Consider the following 23,802-nt stretch of genomic DNA (forward strand, 5'->3'; position numbering starts at 1 on the left):
CCGCAGAAGGCCTTGACCAGGGAGACTGCTCCCGTGGGTGGGTGGTGGTGGTGCTCTGGTCCCCTGCGTCCTTCCCACCTCCGCGTTTGCTGGGAGGACTCAGTCAGATGGGAGGGGGAGGGAGCGTGAGTGCTCAGAAGAGCAGCTGGTTCATAGCAGCTGCTCTGTCAGAGGCAGATGTTAAACACCATCATCGTCGTCATCATGACTTTCCCTGAGAATAGGGTGATTATTCCCCCTCAGTAAACACCTGTTAGGTCCAGGGACCAGTGCGGAGAATGGGATGCATCAATGGGAAAGTATGAGCTACCATGGGGATTCGCGATCATGAAACCTCAGGTTAAAATAAAGGCTGTGCAGAGGTAGGGACGGGCAGCGAGCAGACCTGAGCTCTCCGTGGTCAAGTCTGACAGCCGGTTCCTCGCTCCGTTTTAGCTGATTCCTCTTTATTAACACTAATAATTCCTCTTTATTAACACTAATCGTCAAATCATCGTGAAATGCTTGATTGGAGCATCTCTTTATGGTTTGAAAGCTTTTGAGATAGATGGGAACGTTGTGAAAATAGCACAGGGGGTTCCCACGCACCCTTCACCCAGTTCCCCCACATCAACAATTTCCACAGCCTCGCTGTGTTGATCCAAGCTACGAGTTAGCATGGCTACAATACTCTTCTCCAAACTATAGATTTATTCAGATTTTTCTAGTTTTCCCACCAGATGCAGTTTTTTGTTCCAGGATACCACAATTGCTTTTGGAAGTCACTCTTTTGGCCAGGAAATGCTAGAGAACAAAAACTCTATTTTTTAGCTCACTTCAGTTCAGTTCAAACAATTTAAAATACTTTGGGCAGTTCCCCTTGGTGATTTATGTACTAAAACAGAGATGCAATGAGAGCCTCCTATTGGTAAGGCATCATATCACATCTTTGGGATATAATAAGAGGAAAATTATTCAAGACTGTATCCTAACTGAAAATAGAATGCATGCCGAGAAAAACAATTATACAGACTTTGAATGAGAATTCAAAATGCAAGAGGGGCTTCAAAGAGGAAGGCGTTGAAGGAACAGTAAGATAAAACTGAGAGTTGACCCCCCAGCAGCTGAAAAGCATCTCTACCTTCTGTTTGAAAGGCTGTTTTCCCCGTAGGAGTGGATCTGACCTCGCTGCGCCAGATGAAACTCCAGAGACCGTTGAGCATGCTAACGGATGTCAAACACTTCTTATCAGGTGGTGGAAATGTCGACGAGAAAAATGATGAAGGAGTAACTCTGGTAAGTTGCTTAAATAGAGAATTTCGGTTGATTTCTACTGCACAGAATTAGATACAATTAACTTGTAAAAATGTCTTTTCTGATCGTAAAAGTACTACATATTTATTGTAAAAATCTTGAAAACACCTAGGTATGCAAAGAGGAAAACAGAGATCGTGTATGTCACTGCTCAGAGAAAACCAGGGCTTCTAGGTTGATAGATTTTCTTCCTTCCATGTATGTTTAAACACTTAGAATAATTTTTGTGGATTGCTTTGGCAGTCTGATGTTTGAAATGGAACTTATAGGAGAATGTTTTCATTTTAATTTTAAGGAAAACCAATTATGGGTTGCTCTGGTGAATGAGTTTCTAAATCCAAGCAAAATCACGTCATTACTTTTTTTTATAGCTATCAGGCACAGTTGCAGGAATGTAAAAACAGTACAGTTAAATTGGATTAATTCTAATATAAGCGTAATGTCTCATCATGAAAATAAGAAACATTTGGACTATTGACCCATAAAACGTACTTGAACTGGGCATGCTGGTGTTGAAGTTAGTTAATTGTGGTGGGACTAAATGTATTGAAGCTCGGGGAAAAAATTGAGAGAAATTAAACTAGCAGACGGGAGTATGACTCTTGAAACATGGGATGCATAGAAGTGTCTGGAACCAGTGATTCAATTTCTACCATGGAAAAAATAAGGCGTGAGGTTGAATACAGTGATGAGAGAAGTGACTTGTCTAAATGGATAAAAGTGGTGTGAGACCTGATACAATTTTAGATTTATTAAATGCAAATTAAGCACCTTGAGACCTCTAGATAGAATAATCTTCCTATATACTGATTTTGGACTTTGGAATATCAATTTCAAAAGACTATTAAAAAACATGATGCCAAGTTGTAAGCAAAGAAAACAAAGCGTGTTTAGAATTTTTTGAAAAATCACACATTCAAATGGAAAAATAGTCCAATCTATTGAGGAAGTATTAATTAACCACATCCTGTGAACAAAGTAATAATGAATAAAACCACAAAAGTCTTTTTGTTGTGGGCTCACATTTCACTGGGGAAGATACATAATATACAATATAAATGAGCTAAATAGATAGCATATTAATAATGATAAACACAAAGGAGAAAATAAAAAACAAGACAGGGCGGTGCTGGGTGTGTTGTTGGCAATTTGGAGGCACACAGGTTAAGGTCTCACTGACAAGGAATTTTGAGTAATGATCTGGGAGAGGTCTGCACACACCGCAGGTGTGCATAAGAGCATTCCAGGCTGAACAGTGGTAGGTGCAAAGGCCCTGAGGCAGGGGTGGGTGTGTTGTGATTTCGAAACAGCACAGAGGCCTGTATGAGGCTAAGCAGAATAAAGGGAAGGAGGGAGATAGCTGTCCCAGATCACGCAGGATCTGTGCACATGTGTGAAGACTTTGTAGTTACTGAGTGTGATGGGAATGTGTTGGAGGGCTCTGAAAGAGAGTGAGACACAGTCCTACTTCAGTTCTAAAACCATCACTTGCTCTGACAGCTCTGTTAAGGATAGACTGTCAAAGGGCAGGGCTGAAGCTGAGAGGTCGGGTAAGAGGCTTTTCTAGTAACAGAGCAGTTGGCGGCGTGGCTCAGATGAAGGTACAGGAAGCTGAGGGGGTGGGAAGTGACTGACTTCCATCTGTGTGGAAAGAAGATCCCTGGGACTTCCTGATGGCCAAGTGATGGGAGAGAAAGGATGAGTCAGAATGACTCCAAGTACTTTTAGCTTGAACAACTAGAGTGATGGAATTGACATCCAATGAGAAGAGAAGGCTGAGAGCAGGGACAGTTTGGGCAACATGAGCCAACTTCATGGAGATGTTGAGTTTGTGGTTGGATACTGGAGTCTGGAATCCAGGAGCTGTCTGGGCTGCATACTCAAGTTTGGGAACACTACCATATACATGACATTGAAAGCCTTGACCTTGGATGATATCACAGATTTGATACAGAAGGAAAGAGAATTTGAGACAACCCATGGAGCCTACAAAGAAGAGAACGATCCAGAAATGAGACTGGAGGGAGGAACTCCCAAGGTAGGAGGAAAACCAAAAGGATGAGATGTCACAGGAGCCAAGAGAAGGAAGTGTGACGAGGAGGAGGAGGGTGAGGAAGGGGTGGACTTTCAGATACCACTGAGAGGCCAAGTGACTGGAGATGGTGCATTGGCCATTGGACTTAGTAACATGGAGGTTGTTGGTCTTCTCAGCGAGAGCAGTTTCAGTGAAGTGGGAGGCTCGAAATCCAGACCGGAGTGGGTAACGTTTCTTTGAACACATGGAATGCACTAATGCCTAGCCTAGAAACCCAATAGATCTTTATTTCTCTGTTTGGCAGAAGACATTACGCTTTATATTTCTTTTTTAAAAAATCACCGCTGAATAAGAATAGCATGAGTGTTTCAAATACCGCTGAACAAAAGGACCTACCTACTTCAGTAGCGAAGCTGTTGAAAGAATCAATACAGAGCAATAAATCACTATCATGTTCAATCATCTTCAGTTTCGACATTCTTTGTGACTTTTTTCTATCGAGCAGAGAGCATAAACATTGCAAATAATTGTTGTGTAATAACTATATGATCATCTCTGAGCTTTTTATAAGGGAAGTAACCGTGATCGGAAAGCTAGGAAGTTGTCCCTTGAAGAGCACAGCATTTAGCAACTGGCGTTTTGGGTCGATTCTTACGTCTGAGTTGGTAAGTCTGCCAGGTTAATGACTGCCACCGTGAGCTGGCCTCTGGATTGTGTGTTCCTGTCTATTGTTGGTAGGAAAACTGAGAAGACGCTCNGAGAAGACACTTGTCCACGGATCTCCTGAGTTGGGATGCCAGTTACGGTTTAAAATTAGGCATCATTTCCCACACTGTTAAATTGTGCAAAAAAAGATAAAGCTATCAACAAAAGGCTCAATGCTGCTACACTTCCAGTATGTTGCCTTCTTTTCCTCTGTTAGAATATGCAAAATAAAATAACCAAACATAATGTAGCTCTTCTAAAAGGATCTCTTGGTTTACACAGACAGTCTTCTTAGAAGAAAACAAAGCCTCAAAAAGGATACAGTTCCCACCCCCCAAAAACAGCCTCTGCAGAGCATATGGAAATGTGTTCCTGAGTTCCAGCGCATAGATGCTCTTTGAAAATTTGACCGTAATGACTTTCAGATCCATTATAAAGATGCCGGTTCTTTACTCTTTTGTCACAGAATTTGATATATAACATCTGGCCTTGGGACACATTTACTTGGTTTGTTGGAAAAGAATTATTCATGAGATGCAAACGTCAAGCGATTTTGTTTTTGTCTCCCTTTGATAGTTCAGTAGCACTGGTTCATTCCTTACTTTGGACGGAGACTTCGCCAATGCCATCAGCTTCCTGGCCATTTTATGGTTACTTTATATCACAACGCGTAGCCTCAGTTTAGAGATGAGAATGCCTGGTCCTATATAACCATGTAAAGTCCCAGCTTGCGTGAAGTCAGGGTTCACTGATCTTTTTTATGCCATATTACCCTCTAATCCTCGGGTGTAGCCGTGGACGCCTTGTCAAAATTGTGTTTTTAGTGTAATAAAAGCGGTGCCTAGAATTACCAAGAAAGCCAGTCGTAAGGAACATTATAATCCTAATATTAAAATTAAATTTGCGGCAGGTACGGCATGTGCTTCTTTATGAAGGCACTGAGTACCGGATGTGATCATTACCATGAGTTTAGAGTAGATTTGAATTTGGGGGATATTTGGAGATATCTGCTATGGCAACAATGGGATAGGAACATAATTCTTTCGATGATAGCATCGTAGGTGTGTAGCCTAGGTTCACCATCAAAGAATTGGCTACATTTCATTTGGGGTTAGGAAAAGAAATAAAAGTGACCATTTTCCCACCCGAGTTTATAAATGCCCCGAATCTCTCCATCGATCCTGCAGGGGCTGGTGGGCTCGGGGGCTGAGGACCCTGATCTCAGTGAAATCTTGAACTTGCTGCTGGCGTAGTGTCATATCAGGCTAGGGAGTCCGTGGAAGGGAGGGTGGCCCCGGTCATCTGTTTCCCCTCCCGCCACTGCCTCCTCTTCCGTGTCACTGACGTGGCGGGAGAGGAGGGGGGAGACAGACGGGCAGGAGGAGACACAATGGGAGCTGGAAGGCTTTGACTTGACCTTCCTTGAGAGGATGTCCTGCTCTCCAGGTGAGAAGCTGACCCCTTCCCTTGTGAGGATGCGGGGTTCCTCAGACACCACCTCCTCACCCCCATCACTGGGAATTTCCAGGGGGTCCTTCCCACCTGCCTCTGCTCTGGGGAGATCCGGAGTACCCCAGCCTTGCTCTGCTGAGCCGTGCTTGCTCCTCAGGGATCCCCCTGAAACAGAACTGAACACGAACATGGCTTGTCCCCAGAAAAACCTCCCCGTGTTTGTCTCTGCCCCTGCGAACTCATGAGTGAGGGCGGATGCCAGTGTGTCCGTGACTCGCCTTCCCCGCCAACGAAAGCAGAGAGCCAGCCTGTCTCTTGCCCTTTACTTTTCCTAGTCAGGAATCAAAACCAGTAACGGTGACTCCGCCCAAACCCCAAGGACACCTAGCTTCTGTCGGTGGCCACTGAAGCCAAGCTCTTCTGACTTGAATGAGGGAGGAACCCAGGCCCCACAACCACACAAAAATTTCCCATGTGTTCAGTCCCAGTTTATCTCTCATTTGGAGCTATTATGCCCTCAGTCTAGAGGTAGAGGTCAAAAGGAATCTAGGCTGGGGCGCTTGGCTGGCTCAGTCAGTAGAACACGCGACTCCCGATCTCGGGGTTGTAAGTTCAAGCCCCACATTGGGTGTGCGTGTAGAGATAAAACATTTAAAAAAAAGTGATTTAGGCATTTTTTGGATAACTATTTTCAAATGTCTATATGGTCTCACTTTGAGATGTGATATGTATTATCTTCATACTCAGTCAGAACTATGATAGGAAACATCTTCTATTAATATTCTGATAGAAAACTAGAATTGGAGAAAATTTGAAGTTATTGGTTCAAATCTGGACTAATTCCTGTAGGTGTCTGAATAGCTATTCCTCAAGATTGATTTTCATTTACTCCTAACATAATTTCATCTAAATTTGTCATTAGCCTCAGAGTGACCGTCCAGCTTTAGAGTGGCAGTGGTTACAGACCTTAAGTAAGACCACATCCAGTGGGAATATATTTTAAATTTCACACACAGATTCTTTTTAAAAATGAGATTCACATATAGAAGACTGAGTAAATGACTTAACAATGAACCCCCAGTTTCCCTGTTAAAATAAAAAGGAGTTAATTCTGGGTGGTGAAAGCCCTTTCAATATACACATAGGGGGAGAAGGCACAAAGGGAAATACTGAGATCATGGACTAGGACAAAAATTAAAATGAACATTTGTGCATCAAATAATGAGCAAAATTAAGAGGCAGATAATAAACCAGGAGTGATGTTTGCAACAGGTCTTTCAAAGTGTTAAGAGTTTTAAAATACGCAACATTCATAGAAATGAATGAAAAAGATCACTATCTCTCAGTAGAACAATAGAGTCAATAGACAAAAGAAAATACAAGTACCCTACAAATATATTAGAAGAGACCCATTTTTAGAAATTAAGTACATTGAATTTATTTATAGTCATTTTAGAAATACATAGTAGCGAAGACCAGAAGTTAAGGGTCTATGAGAATAGTCCCTCCGCTGGATGGGGTGGGAATTGCACCAACATTGCGGAACTCAGTGTATGTGAATACATTGAAAAAATGTTCGCTATTGTAGAATACAATACAATACAATACAACTGTATTTTTGGGAATGTGTCGGGAGGAAATAATCAGACAAATACAGTGATTATCAACCACACAATCTTCTATAAAATAAAAAATACGGCAAATGCCTATAATCAGTCAGGTGGATGCCAATTGCCCCCTGGGACTGTGTGCCGTGCTGTCCTGAAACCGTCCGTTAGAGGAAGAACACCGTGGTGAAGAGGTGACAGTTCTCAGGCTGGGCTCCATCACTTCACGGGGGTGACTTTGTTGGTTTATCATGCTCTCTGTCTCGACCCCAGCCTCGCACACCACCTGCGTGAGGACGAGGCTGATCCAGAGACGATCGCACTGCTGAAGACTTCTAACTGGGGTCCAAGACCCTTGTGTGTCTTCATATCTTAAGGTAGCAGGACCCAGTGATGGTTTTGATCCATATGAGGAGGCTACACGGGGCTGTGCCTCCGTGGGTTGTGGGCTGGGGCCAGGCTGACGCACCTGTGTAAGTGGTGGGCATCTTTCAGAGACAAACGTTTTAATATAAGATAAGAATGCTGGGGAAGGGGTGGTTTACAGGAAGAAGGGGTGGTTTACAGGAGCGCCAGTGTTGTGATTGTTACCTGGTGGCCTGGATGACTCGGGTGCCCACTCCGCTTTGCCGTTTCAGACTGGCCGTGCTGGCGAATGCAAAGAACGTGGTTCAGGCCACAGGGGCCAGGCTCCCCTGCGCCACTGGCTTAAATTAACTCATCCCCAGCTTTTGCTTCTGCAACACCAGGATGCAGCTGTTGGCATCACAGGCTGAACAGACTAGAAGGAACAATGGATAATTTTTATGGGCAGCGTTTGTGAAGCGGCTCTGAGACCTTGACCTGCCTTGTACCTGAATCGGTGATTTCCAACCTGCCATATTTTCCCAGGACCGTTCTTTTGCAGTCGTCCTTCTCAGAAGCTGCTGCTACTCCTTTACAGAAACAGCAGCCGCCTTTGTGTTTCTCCTAAGACCCCATAAAATAGCAGGAGAGGAGTCTTCTAAGACAGCACAGTAGTAAACACTTTCCCATCTTGGCACCCTCCTCTTGCAGCAATAGGCAGGACGAGGGGGGGTATAACTTCCACGTCAGAAAACAGACATTTTTTAAGCTCTGACTTAGTGATGAGAACAGCCCCCTGGGGAATCGGAAGTCGTGCTTATGGATTCAGAAGTTGATTGCTGGAAGCATCAAGGTAAAGGCTCTAAGCTCTTAATATTTTACTATGATGAATTTTTAAAATTCTGTTATCTCTTGTAAGGAAGTGGAAATACTCAAAGGCAGGGGTTTTTGCCTTCGTTTTGAGATTGCCTCGGATTAAATTTGTCTGCCTCCAGCGATGTCACTGAGAACTCATGCTTTGGATAGTTTTTCTACCAAGTGAGCCAAGACTTTCCTTCTAGTATTTTCCTTGAGAGCAGTGTCTGAGATGGCAGGCTGGGAGCAGGGCCGAGTTTGAAATGGGAGAACCCAGTTTTTGCCCCGTGGAAAGCAAATCTACTCATTAAGGAGTTCATCCTTAATGACAAGTGAACTTGACTTCGTTAGTATCAGGTGCTAAGCAGCAAATGGGCAGTTCTGGGTGCAGTTTTATATTAAAAGTGGAAAATCCTTCTCATATCCTGATGTTCATGCTCACAGTTCAGAGTAACCTCGAATCAACTGATTATTCAAGTAATGTAGAATAAATTTAGGGGCAGGTGAAAGATTGGTTTTCCAAGAGAACAAGTATATAAAATTATATTTCTCTAAAATACTTGTGAATATTTTATTCTTGGGACTGTTTGCTAGAATATTAATGTGGTGAATTCTAGGTATAACAAAGTATGGGAAGGTTGATGTGAAACTTAATCTCTTAAAGTTTATGCCTTAAAATGAATAAATGTATTTGTTCCTTTGGTGTCGTTAAGTGTGGGAAATAAGCATGTAAGTACACGCTGTGCATTGAAGAGCATAATTAAGTCCAAAGATAGAAAAGCAAATGTTTTTGCTGAATTTTATTAATATATATGTATGTGTATTTAATAAGTCCTTTGACTTTATTGTGATTTTATCTTTGTAATAAAAACAGAAAGCTACAAAATTCCATGCTCCAAGACCGAGAAGAAATCACTGGTTTTACTATTTTTATATTCTTTTTCTTNTGTCGTTAAGTGTGGGAAATAAGCATGTAAGTACACGCTGTGCATTGAAGAGCATAATTAAGTCCAAAGATAGAAAAGCAAATGTTTTTGCTGAATTTTATTAATATATATGTATGTGTATTTAATAAGTCCTTTGACTTTATTGTGATTTTATCTTTGTAATAAAAACAGAAAGCTACAAAATTCCATGCTCCAAGACCGAGAAGAAATCACTGGTTTTACTACTTTTTTATTCTTTTTCTTTTTCCTTCCTTATAATTTCTTATTATTATGCTCATGAATTCAATGATGTAGTTACTTAATAACCTAATTTAAATTGGGCGTGTGATGATAGTTTACTTACAAATCAAAGCTGCTGCATTGGAAACAGGAATTACCCTAACCGAAAAGTCTGAATCGTTGTCCAAACCCCGATTCCCTCGTCGTAGCTCCTGAGTCCTCATTCCTAAACCTCAGATTGCATCCATGGACTGAACTGGGAGCACGTCCAAATGAGAGCTACATAATCATTTTAAGGTCTGTCAGGACTAACTCATCCTTTCCAGTGTGGCTGCCCCTTTTTCCTATTCCTAAGCATCAAGATGGTCACATTTCCTGTTGTCATATGTGTCCTCGAATCTCCTCTGGTCACTCCAAGTACAGGGCTAGAATTTCAGAGCCAGTCACCACATGTTTGACTTTTGGGCAAGAAGTGGTAAAGCATTCAATTACTGCATTTTGTATTTAAAATATTATGGTAAAATGACACTAAAGAGGGGAATGGGAATTATATGAAAAAGTGCACATTTTCAGGGTCAGAAGAAAAACAATACTTAAGCCTTTGTTCATAGAAGGATGATGTCCACTTATATCAAATAAATAAAGCTGCATGTATGTTCCTTTTTTAAAGGTATTTTAGACTTGATATTTTATTAGCTGTCTTTAAAGTGCCAAATAAATTGTTTTGATGTCACTGCTTTTTTTTTAAGTTATATAACAAAATATTTCTTCCCTGCAGTTACATATGGCGTGTGCGAGTGGTTACAAGGAGGTGGTGTCTCTTCTCCTGGAACACGGTGGGGACCTGAATATAGCAGATAATCAATACTGGACCCCACTCCATTTGGCAGCAAAGTATGGCCAGGTAAAGTGATCTCCTAAATTATTTTAAAAATCATTCTATAATTAATGCATCATTTCATACTTAATTTTTTAATTTCAAATTGTGTACTAGTCAGAATGAAATTTGACTTTTAATGGCACCCTATTTGTAAACAAATATTTTTATGGTTGAAAGAAAACATTGTCTTTTGAAAGGATACATAAAACACACAGTCCTCGGGATTCTTCATATCTGAGTCAAAATCGTAGGAGAAATAAGACAGAATCAGAAACATTTTTCATAGAATGGGCTTATAACATTACCTAGCCCTTCTAATGGCTTATAATTTCATGAATCATTGATAATTCTATTTGTTCTCTATAGTTAGTAGAAGTAAAGCAGAATTCTACTCACGTTTTAGTTTTTCGCTATAAATTATATTTCCCCTTAACGAATGAAGAATGAATAGCAGATTTTTTTCCCTCTGAACTGATTTTTCGTCATAGCTAATACAACTTGAGTTACTATCGCACAAATTACTTTCTCAGCAGGTACCATCAGGAAGAAGTAAAATGACTTTTAGAGGATTTTCTGTGGNAGTAAAATGACTTTTAGATGATTTTATGTGGGTGACTCTGACAGCAGTGTTCATGATAACTGATCAGTTTTGAAATCTACTTATACACACACAGTGTTTTGTGCTGGAGAAAGCCTGAGTAGTTCTGTTTTGGAAGAATTCATTGTTAGTAGATACGGAGATTTAGGTTAAACTTGTTGATTCTTAAACATTAGCCTGGGGTAACAGTCATGCTCCTTAGGTTCATAGTAAGTTAAGTCTCTTAGGTACTAACTGGTTTGCAAAATATCCATCATAAAATCTGAGTACTGCTGTTGTTGAAATAATTGAAACTATTTGCATTTCGCGCATTGTAGTAAAAGCACATTGCTTAGGGAAAGCCTTTCAACATAATAAAAACATTATTTGCTTTGACATTTTCTTCATGAAAAGATTCATTTGTTCAATAAATATTTCTAACAGTCTCTTTATTAAGTCCCCCAAACTCTGCGTTTAGCAAGTAAATGTTTGTGTAAGTAAATAGGTGGGTTAAGGGGAGGAGGCTGTAGGTAGCTGAAGTCATAGGCCCCAGGCCCCTGGGTCCCCCAGTAGATCACAAGGGTATTGTGGGATCAATAATCTCAGTACCCCGGGGCGCCTGGGTGGCTCAGTCATTAAGCGTCTGCCTTCGGCTCAGGGTGTGATTCCGGCGTTCTGGGATCGAGCCCCACATCAGGCTCTTCCACTGGGAGCCTGCTTCTTCCTCTCCCACTCCCCCTGCTTGTGTTCCCTCTCTCGCTGGCTGTCCCTCTCTCTCTGTCAAATAAATAAATAAAATCTTTAAAAAAATAATAATAATCTCAGTACCCCACAAGCACATCGNCCCTGCTTGTGTTCCCTCTCTCGCTGGCTGTCCCTCTCTCTCTGTCAAATAAATAAATAAAATCTTTAAAAATAATAATAATAATAATCTCAGTACCCCACAAGCACATCAATGTTGCATTTCTAGCACCCTGGAAGACGGTGGGTGAGAGGTTTTGTCGTTAGTAAAAAGTAGAGAAGCAAACACAGAAGCAGGTGCAGCTTCCTCGAATACAGCCTGTTGGCCTGTGCAGGAGGAATGGTGATCAGTGAATTATCAGAACGTGCTCATTATAGTCAGGGCTCCCTCTGGAAGGAGCTAAATCTGCAAGTGAGTGAGAGCTTGGTAAAATGTGGCAGAATGCTACTTACCACAACTCAGTGAATTAAGGCTATCATTTTACCCATTTTTTTTCTCTTTTTCTGATTGGACTTTTTAGATTTCAGATTGGGTTCATTTCAAAGAATACCAAATTGGTTCCTTTTAACCAACTTTCATAAGATAACATACTCTGGCTGAATAGGACTAGATTTAACAAAGTTTTTTAAAGATGTGCCCCGGGTTTGGGGGGTGTGCCTGTGTGGATCAGTTGGTTAAGCATCTGCCTTTGGCTCAGGTCATGATCCTGGGATCCTAGGATTGCGCCCCAAGTCCGGCTTCCTGCTCAGTGGGGAGTCTGCTTCTCCCTCTCCCTCTGTCCCTCCTCTTGCTTATGCTCACTCTCTCCCTCTCTCTGTCTCAAATAAATAAATTCTTTAAAAAAAAAGACATGCCTTGCACTAAATGTGTCACTATTGCTGTTATTAGACATTTACATAATTTTTATCAGAAGCCAGTGTGTGGTTTTTGTTTTATATGGTTGCAGATCAAATGAAATATTTGGTATGAGTCAGTGTATTTTATTTGTTATTGTATTTTTTGGTTCTGTGATTTCCATTTGGTTTTTATTGTAACTTCCATTTGATGGGATTTCGTATTTTTTCATTTGTTTCAAGATGATTTGTAGTTGCTTGTTGAAGCATTCTTATGAGAGCTGCTTTACCCTCATCGTCATGTGGTAACGGCATGATTCATCTTGTTGTCAGTTCATCATCTTTTCTCATTCAAGTTGTGATTTCCTTATCTTGGTATGACAAGTGTTTTTTAATTGCATTTTGGAGACTTCAGCTATTATGTTAGGAGAATCTTGGTCCTGTATAAATCTTCTATTTTAGTCAGCCTATTAACGTTTGATATGCAGGGCTTGGTCTACTCCAATGGGTTGTGGTTCTGCTAACAGTTTAATTTTCAAACCCTTTGAGATGTCATTTTGGTCTACTTGGCCTATCCTGTGCCCCCGGGGTCCTCACTGCTTCTTCTAGTGTCCCCAAAGGGATGTAAGTAGTTTTTCCAAGCCAGACTACCCCTTGTCTCAGGGTGAGGTGGGGGGAATCTCCACAGGGACAAATGACTTTCAGGGCTGGGGGCCTGTTGGGGTATGCTCCCTCTTGCAGGTGCTGCCTCCCAGCTGCCCTTGCCTCTCATCAGGGAGAGGAGTCTCAGCTCAGTGGAAGAAGGGTGCTTGCCCTGGCACTTGGTGTTAGTGGATCGTGGTGCTGGACTCACCTGATGTTGTCCGAGGGACACAGCTGGAATGTGGGAGGGACGCCTCCACCCAGGCCGTCTTCTGTCCCTCAGTTGGGCTGGGAAACACCGGGTCTGGGCTAGCCTTCGATTGGGTGGGGTTCCTGCCTGTGGTTCCTCCCTTCTGCAGGTCTTGAGCCAGTTTACCTTCCTCCTTCCCTCTTCAGAGTTCTTCTTGGGTTTATGGTAATTAGCAGGGAGGATCAGAAAGAACCAGTCTGAGTTGGTATGTTTTAGAACAACTGCTCTGTTTCAAAAGAATTACTGACTTCTGAAAGCCTCCTGAAGCTTAATAGAGAGTGATGAAAGGAAGTTAATTTATGATTATTTTCACATGAAACCCATCTTCAGACAGAAGAGAAACGAAGATGGGTTTATAAAACTTCCATTGTAAAGTGTCTACTGGGATCTTTGATTCTGCATGTGGAACGTGTCTCAGTGTGACTGGTTCTTCCTGACTCACATTTTGAAAGAACATCTAGACATTTCTGTTCCACTTCTTGAAAGCTGTGCGATTAAGGCAGCAAGAAGGAATGGCTTTCAGAAATTACATCCCTCAGGTGATCAGATGCAGCTTCTGATCCTTTTCTCAGTAGTGTGCCTGCCTCGTCAGAGGCCAAGAGTTCTGTATGCAGATAAGGAATTGACCGTTCAGGGGTCCACAGAAAACACTACCCTGCAGAAATGGGAAGGTCTACCCAAGAAACTACATTTTTAAAGTGCCTGCAGTTGCGCTTTATTATACGACAAGTGTTAAAAAACAGGATCAGGGTCTGAGAAAATTTGTATCGTGTAAAGAGACCTATTTTATAGAACCATGACACAAGACTAATGAATATATTAAACTAATGAAACAGGTTGGCTATATGGTTAAAAAAATTGGAGTTTGGTTTTAGTAATGATGGTAGATTTTCTTACAAGGCTTTATTTATTTATTTTAGAGAGAAAAAGCGTGTGTGGTCACTCGCGCAAGTAGGGGGAGGGGCAGAGGCAGAGGGAGAAGCAGAGTTCCTGCTGAGCAGGGAGCGTGACATGGGACTTGATCCCAGGACCCCGAGATCATGACCGGCACTGAAGGCAGACACTTAACCGACCCAGCCACCCAGGCACCCCATGAAAATAGATTTTTAATAATTTTAATTTGCACAGCTCCATTTAACAAAAAAATAATGATTGACATATATACCGAGCACAGTCCCTGCTGTGCTTTGGTGATGTATGGAATGGAAGCCCAGGACGATGGCCACCTCCTTCCTACAGCTTCCTGGAGATCCCTGTCACACACAGGTCGCAGGATGCAGGAGTGGCTGATGAATAAGACAGGGAGAACTCAGGCATAGCAGTGCTCTCACCCCATTACCTGCCAAATATGGTTTCTCTCATCTATGGAACATAAGAACTAGGAAGTTTGAACAATTTTTCAAACTTTGGGTTTTCGGAATCTATGTTTTCAGCCTAGAGAAAGAGTTCCGAACTTAATGGGAAATGGGACCCAAAACTATGTTTATTTTGCAAGATGCAGAGTAATTAAGATTGATGTTTTTGTAACTACCTCTCCAGTGTGCCAGTTGTATTTCTAACACTCATCATTTATTAATGATCAGTGAATAAAGAAACCCTTTCCAGTTGCTCTATTTATTCTTTCAAAAGCAGCTGAAAAATATTTAACCCCATCTTTTAAAAAATGATGTCTGTATTTTTTATCCTTTCTTGTGTTTCCCAGACACTTTCCTACACGAACACCTGTATTTCATTCTGCCCAACCAAGTGAGGATGCCAGCTTTGTTCTGAGGAACATGGCCTGCTCCCTGGTTCTGAACTGTCTGGCCATGTAAACCTGACAAGCCTCACTAACTCTTCTTCCACAGAGTCTGGCCCCAGGGTTCTCAGTCAGCGTGAACTGTCAACCTCTGTTAAAAGGGGGGATTTTTACATAGCTCAGGAGATTCTGGGCAATGATGAAGGGGAATGTGTGAGACGTGTGTTGGATATCACTTGGCGTGTGTCCTGGTCAGTTGATCCGGTTGCTAGATTTGTACAGACAGATATCCGACACAAAGTTTTCCAGAAATGGCCATTTATAGTGTTCAAATGAGGCAGATATAAAAACGAATGTCACCTTTATCCTCCGCTTCTCTAGAAAATGACTAGCCATCAGCTCGGTATTTTCTAAATCCTTAAACATTTTAGTACCAAGGAGAGATCCGAAGATCACATGTGTCTTTTCCATTTTGCTCCATTATGCCCAATCAGGTGGGGTCTCCACCAGAATGTAAGCTCCAAGTAGCGAGGACTGTTTGCTTGCCCTCTGTGCTCTGTGTCCACAGAGTAACCAAAGGAATCGAGAGGACAGATCCATAAACCAAAAACTCAAAGCAAAGCCCTAATATGGAGAGGCAGGGGGGCTTTTCTGTTAGAATATACGACACAAAAACCACAACGGTGTTCTTCAACTAAGTTCTCAGACTAAAAAGACAACTAAGAGATTTATGTTAATAGATTTTGAATCACTTGTATCTCGATTATTTTGTCAGGAAAATACCATATGATATATAGAATCATATTTAAAAATTATTCACCTGTAAATATGCCATTTAGTATTCATTTTGGAAATAATAATTTAGAAATAGGTTTTATCTGAACATCAAGATATATGCATGGGTGATTTATAACTCTCTGAAGAAATTTACCATAAATAAATATATCTCAGTTTAGAAAAAAAGAAGCTTTAGAAATGCTAACATTTTTTAAAAATTTAATTAACATTTTATTACATTATGTTCCAGTGTAGACAATAGGTACTTGATATAACTGTCATAACTGGGGTCTAGACTATGGTTTGAATTTTTTAAAGTCTGTTTTAAAGATTATTTACATTTTTTTGATGTAAAGTTTGATGTTTCATTAGTTGCGTATAACACCCAGTGCACCATGCAATACGTGCCCTCCTTAACTACCCATCACCAGCCTATCCCAGTCCCCCGCCCCCCTCCCCTCTGAAGCCCTCAGTTTGTTTCTCAGAGTCCATAGTCTCTCATGCTTCATTCCCCCTTCTGATTACCCCCCTTTCTTTATCCCTTTCTTTCCCTACCGATCTTCCTAGTTCTTATGTTCCATAGATGAGAGAAATCATATGATAATTGTCTTTCTCTGCTTGACTTATTTCACTTAGCATTATCTCCTCCAGTGCCGTCCATGTTGCAGCAAATGTTGAGAATTCGTTCTTTCTGATAGCTGAGTAATATTCCATTGTATATATGGACCACAGCTTCTTAATCCAGTCATCTGTTGAAGGGCATCTCGGCTCCTTCCATGATTTGGCTATTGTGGACAATGCAGCTATGAACATTGGGGTGCATATGGCCCTTCTCTTTACTACGTCTGTATCTTTGGGGTAAACACCCAGTAGTGCAATGGCTGGGTCATAGGGTAGTTCAATTTTTAACTTTTTAAGGGACCTCCACACTGTTTTCCAGAGTGGCTGTACCAACTTTCATTCCCACCAACAATGTAGGAGGGATCCCCTTTCTCCACATCCTCTCCAACAATTGTTGTTTCTTGCCTTGTCAATTTTTGGCCATTCTAACTGGCGTAAGGTGGTATCTCAGTGTGGTATTGATTTGAATTTCCCTGATGGCTAATGATTTTGAACATTTTAAAAGACTAATGGCATTTTTGGCGACATTCATAGCAATTTCAGTTTCTTATAAATACCTTAGAAATATAAATACCTTTATGGGGAAGGTAGTTCATAATTAATAACAGTTTTTTTTGTTGACATTTATACTGGGATGGCATATTTATTTTCACACTTCCCTTTATAAATATGTTAACTTTCTAGTGAGAAAAAGGAGATCCTTGCTCTTGTCTGAAACTGGGAACTGAATAATTTATGTGACCAATGTCTTTTGGTTTCACAATTCTTTCATGAGTCGTACATAAAATAAAATCTGATTCTGGCCTTGTACATAATTTTAGTGTTTTTAATAGGATTGGTCACACTACAACAGGAGATAGGAAAGTAACTCTACAAATGCTAAAACCTAAATTCCCTTCCCTTCAAAAGTATTTTGTGTCACACCACGCACATATCTTGCTGCTCAAAGGAGTTGTTTGTATTCTCAAAAGCATTTTGAGTTCATAAGAATTGAGAAATCTTCAGAGGGTTTTTGTTTTTTGTTTTTATTCTTCTTTGTTTTTGGGAAAACATAAAGACACTCTGTGGTTTTCCTGCCACCTGTCTGAACCAGCAGCATTGACAGACTCAGCTCTCTGTACGGGTTCCCTCTCTTCTCAGTGTCTACATGTCTTTAGGGAATGTCTACCCTACAGCCCCCAGCCCCCTGCATGCTCATGGCTCCCAAAGCTGCCTCTTGTTTCCCTGTCACCTTGAGGACCCCTGAGAACCACAGCCCAGTGGGTGATCTCTGCCAGCCTCCCCTCCAGCTGCTCTCCTGTGCAAATGGAATGGTCAGCTCCTTGCTCAGCTGTGTCATTGACTCACCACAACACTAGGCATCGCCCTTCCTCCTACCCCTCCCTGATCTTCCAGTACCTAATAAAGCCTGGAGGCCTTGAGATTCCACCGGTTCAGGCAGCATCCCTACCTGGGATCCACCCACCCACCTGCCCCTCCCCCACTCCTTCTGCTTTGTCAACACAGGTGTCATCACAGTGTCTCTACACAACATCCCTTGCACTGCTGGGGACAGGAAACATGCACTGCATAACACCGTTTGCCAGCCCCGTGCACCTGGGCTTCCGCTTCCTTCTCCAGCTTCATTCCCCGGCCTCCCCCATCAGGTGGCGCAGGTAGCCATACTCACTTCCACTTTCTGGACGATGCCACCATGTGCCTCCTCCCGTGTTCTTTGCTCTTCCTGATATTTTTATGTGGTTCAGTCTTACATGGAGGACCACACGGAGATGCCACTTCAGTGGCTGCCTCTCCCAGCTTCCCGAATTCCGGTGAGGACGCTCCCCCGTGCATCCGATGTGGCCCCTGTGTCTCCGTACCATGTCACTTGTTGCAGCGGGCTACAACTGCGCCTTCCTGTGTCCGCACTCCCCTCCAGTCTGTGACCACTGAGCGCGTGGACAACGCCCTTACTTTCTCAGCACAGGGTCCGACCCAGGACCCGTGGTTCTGTTCTCCAGCGAGGGAGCCCGCGTGTTCCCTAGAGTGGCAGGTGCCTGTTGGTCCAGCCGACTAGGGCTGCACCTGCACTGCGAGCCAACAAGCCCACAGGCGCACTGGCTGGCCAGTGGGAGGGACGGTCCCCACGTACACACATCTGTCCCCGGCGCCCCAGAGAAGCGGCTGTGGGCCAAGGGAGTCCAGCCAGGGGTGAGCAGCACAGGCGACAGCTGGTGGGTAGCATAAGAGGTCATCAAGGAGTCTGACCAGAAGGGGATGCAGGAGAAGGAGGCTGCCACCTGGGCAGGAGGAGGGATCTCTGGAAAGACCCGCAGATCCTGGTAGGATTGGAGAGCCTGTGTTCTCAGGGATGGAGGCAGAACTCTTGGGTTTAATGTGAAATCACAGTTGGGCCACAAATAGGGGTAATATTAGCAATTTGTTAGATGGTTTTGTATTTTACATCTGAAATCCTTCAGGGGTTCCGAGTTGGAGGCATTTACGCATTACAATGCAGAGCTTGCACAGTGAGGAAGACCTGCACATTGTGAGTTCTGGGACCTTTAGCGCTCCAGTTTCTTATTAGATTAAGTGAACCGGTCTCTTCTAGCGTCTCAACTAGAAATCAGCTACGTCCAAAAACTCATTGCCATTGTTCAGCTCTTTAAAGAGGTAATTTAAATGACCATCGAGGACTTAATTTTGCTAAATTCATCCAAACTGAAGGACAACTCTCCAAGGAATGAATAAAGTCCATATCCAGTGAAGCTTGTGTGGATTTAAATTTCCGCTTAAGTACATTTTCAATTAGCCTGCAGGGTTTCCTTTTCCATACTCAGCACCCCCAACACACACACGGTCACCTTATCCTCTGGAGCCTTTGGTGATTATAACGTTGTTGTACTAGTGGTGATGAATTCTTAGTGGGTTACACACGCGACCTATTCGCATTTGAAGCAATTTACCTCACAGTCTTTCGCAAGGGTAAAGCCAGTGTTCCGGAGGAGAGTAATTGAATTCGCACGGGCCTGTTTAGCTTAGCTCTGTGACATGGCTCCCCAATTTCTGATTAGAAGCACATGGGAAAAACTGACTCTCAAAAAAGAAAGGAATTCCCCAAAGGAGAGAAGCATCCTCCTTCCACATATGAATGCCTCTTTTTATGGGCCTGAAATAAAATGGGGTTGCTTTTATTGCTAAAGATTTTCATGTAGGAAACATTTTGCTTTTATTACTGAAATGCTTCCTGGTTCCAGTTGAAGTTGCGGAGAGAAGTGGTTTGCTGAGAGATGGCACCTGTTTCTCTTTGGAGGCCTGGACATACTGAACTGAATTTAGAAATGCAAAATAATTGTTAGGTGTCTGACATTTTGCCAAAGATACGAGAGCACTTAGGTTTATTACTATTCTTTCAAATTTGGGAAAACGAAAGGCAATCTTAACTCATTTTTGGCTTTTTTTTTCCTTTTCTTCTTCCTTTCCTTCCTTTGTCCTTCTCTCCCTCCAGCTGTCCAGCTTTCTTCTCTTTCATGTGGTTTAAACACAAGCACATCGCTCTCATCTTTAATATAAAACAAAACTCTTTCCTGTACCTATTTCAATGTCCTGGGAATCAGCTCTATATATTTTATCTCTCAGTCTTTCAGATTTCAAGAGAATCTCTCTTTCTTTAGTAAACTCTGTATTTGGAAATAAAAATAAACTTCTTCATATAAGCACTGTAACACAATTTAAATGTTACTGATATAATCCATGTTCTGCAAAACCAAACACCGATTTCGAATGGGCTTTGGGAAAGCTAACAGTGAGAAGACTATTTAAGATCTAATTAATTTTTAATGAGAATACCAACCAGAACAATCATTGGTGGGTGGGGAGATGCCTCAGTGTGCCTGGATGCAAAGTTTTGCATGAGGGGAGAACCACAGCACGTTACAAAAGCAAAAACCCAAGATTGGAAAAGCCAATCTCGTTCTTATCAGTATAATAAAGCAAGAAATAGAAACAAAGGACAAAGTTGGGAAAGGAGAAAGGAGGATAAGAATGCCAAAGGAATCAGCAAAAAATGGAAAGACTAGACCCATTAAGTGCATTTATCAAGTTGTTTACAGTGGCATTAAAGACTTAAAATATATAACAATATACTTAACAAAATATTCTAACAAAAGATTTCTACACCGAAAACTATGGAACACGGCAGTGAGGAATTAAAGAAAACCCAAATAAATGGAGGAGTTAGCTATAATCATGTGTTTTGACAGTGAATATTTTGAAGATATCTATGGAAAGCTGAATAGTGTGGCCCCCAGAGATGTCCGCACCCTGAACCTCAAAACCTGTCAATATGTTTGTTCCCTGAAAAGACAAAAGAACTTTGCAACTGTGATTGCTTATGGATTTTGAGATGGGAAGATTTTCCTGGATTACCCAGGTGGGCCCAGTCTTATCACGTGGATTCTGAAAAGCAGAGAACCATTCCTAGCTTCAGGTTCTTGGGTGGTGTGGCTATGCAAAAGTGGGGGTGTGGCTATGCAAAATGAGCAGACACCTGCAACATCTTTCGCTTGAAGATGAAGGAAGGGGCCACATGCCAAGGAATGGGAGTTGCTACTAGATGCTGGAAAAGGCAAGAAACAGATTTGCCCCAAGAGCCAGAGGGAACAGAGGTGCTGCTAACACCCCAATTTTAACCCAGTGAGACCTGTGTCAGACTGCTGACCTATAGCATTGTAATATAATATTTTTTTTCATTTAAACCACTAAATTTGTGATATTTTTAAAAACTTTATAAAATTATTATCGCATCCATTTAAAGCAATTCCACTCAAAACCCTAAATCCTTTTTTTCAGAAACTGAAAAGTTCATTCTAAAATTTATATAGACATATAAAGTACCTAAATAGACAAAATTATCTTGAAAAAATAAGAAAATTACAGACTTATTTCAAGATTTACTATAAGTCTTTCACTTATAAGATTTCAATACTGGCTACAAGCTATACTAATCAAAGTAGTTAGGGAATGCAGTAAGGATAGACAAATAGATCAACGAAATGGTCAAGGACATATATAGTCAATTAATTTTCTACAAAGGTACCAAAGCAATTCAGTAAGAGAAAAAAAAAAGTCTTTTCAGCAAATATTGCTGAAAAAAAAATGGGTGGTGGGCCAAAATAATTTTGAGCTTTTCTCTGTCATTTGTGAAAACTCACTTAAGATGGACTGTAAGTTTAAAAGTTAAAATTAGGGGCACCTGGGTGGCACAGCAGTTAAGCATCTGCCTTCGGCTCAGGGCATGATCCCGGCATTATGGGATAGAGCCCCACATCAGGCTCCTCTGCTATGAGCTTGCTTCTTCCTCTCCCACTCCCCCTGCTTGTGTTCCCTCTTTTGCTGGCTGTCTCTATCTGTCAAATAAATAAATAAAATCTTAAAAAAAGTTAAAATTATAAAGCCTTTAGGAGAAAATATAGTATGACATTGTCATGGCCTTGGAGTGGACAAAGTTATTTGGAACATAAAGAGTGCAGACCGCTCGAGGAAAAAATACAGATGTTGCACTTTCACAAAAGCAAAACAAAGTTAAAATATCCTTCTGTTCTTAAAAAAACATTTTCAAGAATATGAATAGGCGGGGTTCCTGGGTGGCTCAGTCCTTAAGTCTCTGCCTTCAGCTCAGGGCGTGACCCCGGCGTTATGGGATCGAGCCCCGCATCGGGCTCCTCCGTTGGGAGCCCTGCTTCTTCCTCTCCCACTCCCCCTGCTTGTGTTCCCTCTCTCACTGGCTGTCTCTCTGTCAAACAAATAAATAAAATCTTAAAAAAAAAAGAAAAAGAATATGAATAGGCAAGCCATAGAACGGGAGGAAATATTTGTAATAGAAATATCTGATAAATGTATCTAGAACGTATAAAGAACACAGATCACTATACAAAGATAAACACTCCAGTAACAAGTGGGCGAAGAAGTCTCGAACAGACCCTTCACCAAGGAAAGTCTAGGAGGGGCCCCTAAACACATGGAAACGTGTTCGGTGTCCTTTGTCATCACAGAAATAAGTTAAACTAGACTGAAATATTACTTCATTCTCAGTATGATAGCTAAAATTTTTTAAATGTCAATATCAAATGTTGGAGAGAATGTGAATCTAGCGATATGTAAATGCACAAAAACAAAATTATTAAATAGAATGTGGAGCAACAGGAACTCTTATTGGGGATAGGGGTGTACATTTGAGCTCTTTGGAAAACAGTTGGAGCTACCTAAGCCACTTTGATGGTATCCAAATCTTTATCCCAGCAATTCCAGTCCTACGTGCGTCTGTCCTGAAGAGATCCTTGCTCGATTGCTCCAAGAAAGATAGAGGAGAATATTTGTAGCAACGTTATTTGTAAAAACAAATGACTGGAAATGGCTTGAATGCCCAGTGAGGAAGGCAGGTAAATTGTGAAATATTTGTACAGTGCAATTATGTGCAGCCAAGAAAATGAATAAATCTTGTTTCGATCCATCACCTTTGATGATTGTCAAGGGTGCAGGGTTAAGTCATGAAAGCAAGGCTTCAGTGAGTGTACACACTAGGATTCCACTTCTCTAAACGTCTCAAGCAGATAAAACTGGGCAAGATGTTGTTTGGGGGTACTTCTGTACATAAGGGTTACACACGTAAAGAAATCATAGTAATAGCCCAAAATTCATGAGAGTGGTCAACTCTGTGAAATAGGGAGAGGGATAATTTTGGTAAGAAACACAGAAAGAGACCAGGAATGGCCTATTTTAAAAAGTTGGGAGGAGCCTGGGTGGCTTAGTCAGTTGAGTGTCCTGACTCTTGATTTCTGCTCAGGTCATGATCTCTGCACCCTGAGATCGAGCTCCACATTGGGCTCTGTGCTCAGCAGGGAGTCTGCTTGGGGTTCTCTCGCTCCCTCTCCTTCTGCTTGTCCCCTCTGTGCTCTCTCTCTCTAAAATAAATAAATAAATCTTTAAAAAAAGTTGGATACACTGGAAATTATTTCATTACTGTTCTTTCAGGGGTTCATGTACATTATACATACTCTTTGCATTTATATTTTATAGTAAGATTTAAAAAATATAGTAATCTCTCATCAAGTTGCTTTCTTCTTCCAGCTCAGGATTTAAGTTTTCCAACTCCCCTGTGGCTTTAGTTCATGTTGTCTGTGCGGCTGCAGTGACTGGACAGGACCAGTGAGATGTTAATGAGTCGCTAAATTTAAACAAAACACATAGAACATGTAATTCCTCCCACAAGATGCCCTAAGATACACCTGAAAGGTGTTAAGTGAG

At 41.7% G+C, this 23,802-nt stretch overlaps 1 protein-coding gene across 1 annotated transcript in view; it reads left to right on the forward strand.

Moving 5' to 3' along the window:
* The window catches only part of MYO16 (myosin XVI), a 484,344-nt gene that overhangs the window by 130,809 nt on the left and 329,733 nt on the right, over nucleotides 1-23,802 (forward strand). Inside the window, 1 exon segment of the mRNA XM_034665464.1 lies at nucleotides 10,237-10,362. Within this exon segment, the coding sequence (XP_034521355.1) occupies nucleotides 10,237-10,362 (126 nt within the window).

Source organism: Ailuropoda melanoleuca, chromosome 7 (genome assembly GCF_002007445.2).
Source record: "Ailuropoda melanoleuca isolate Jingjing chromosome 7, ASM200744v2, whole genome shotgun sequence".
In the NCBI taxonomy this organism is placed as follows: domain Eukaryota; kingdom Metazoa; phylum Chordata; class Mammalia; order Carnivora; family Ursidae; genus Ailuropoda; species Ailuropoda melanoleuca.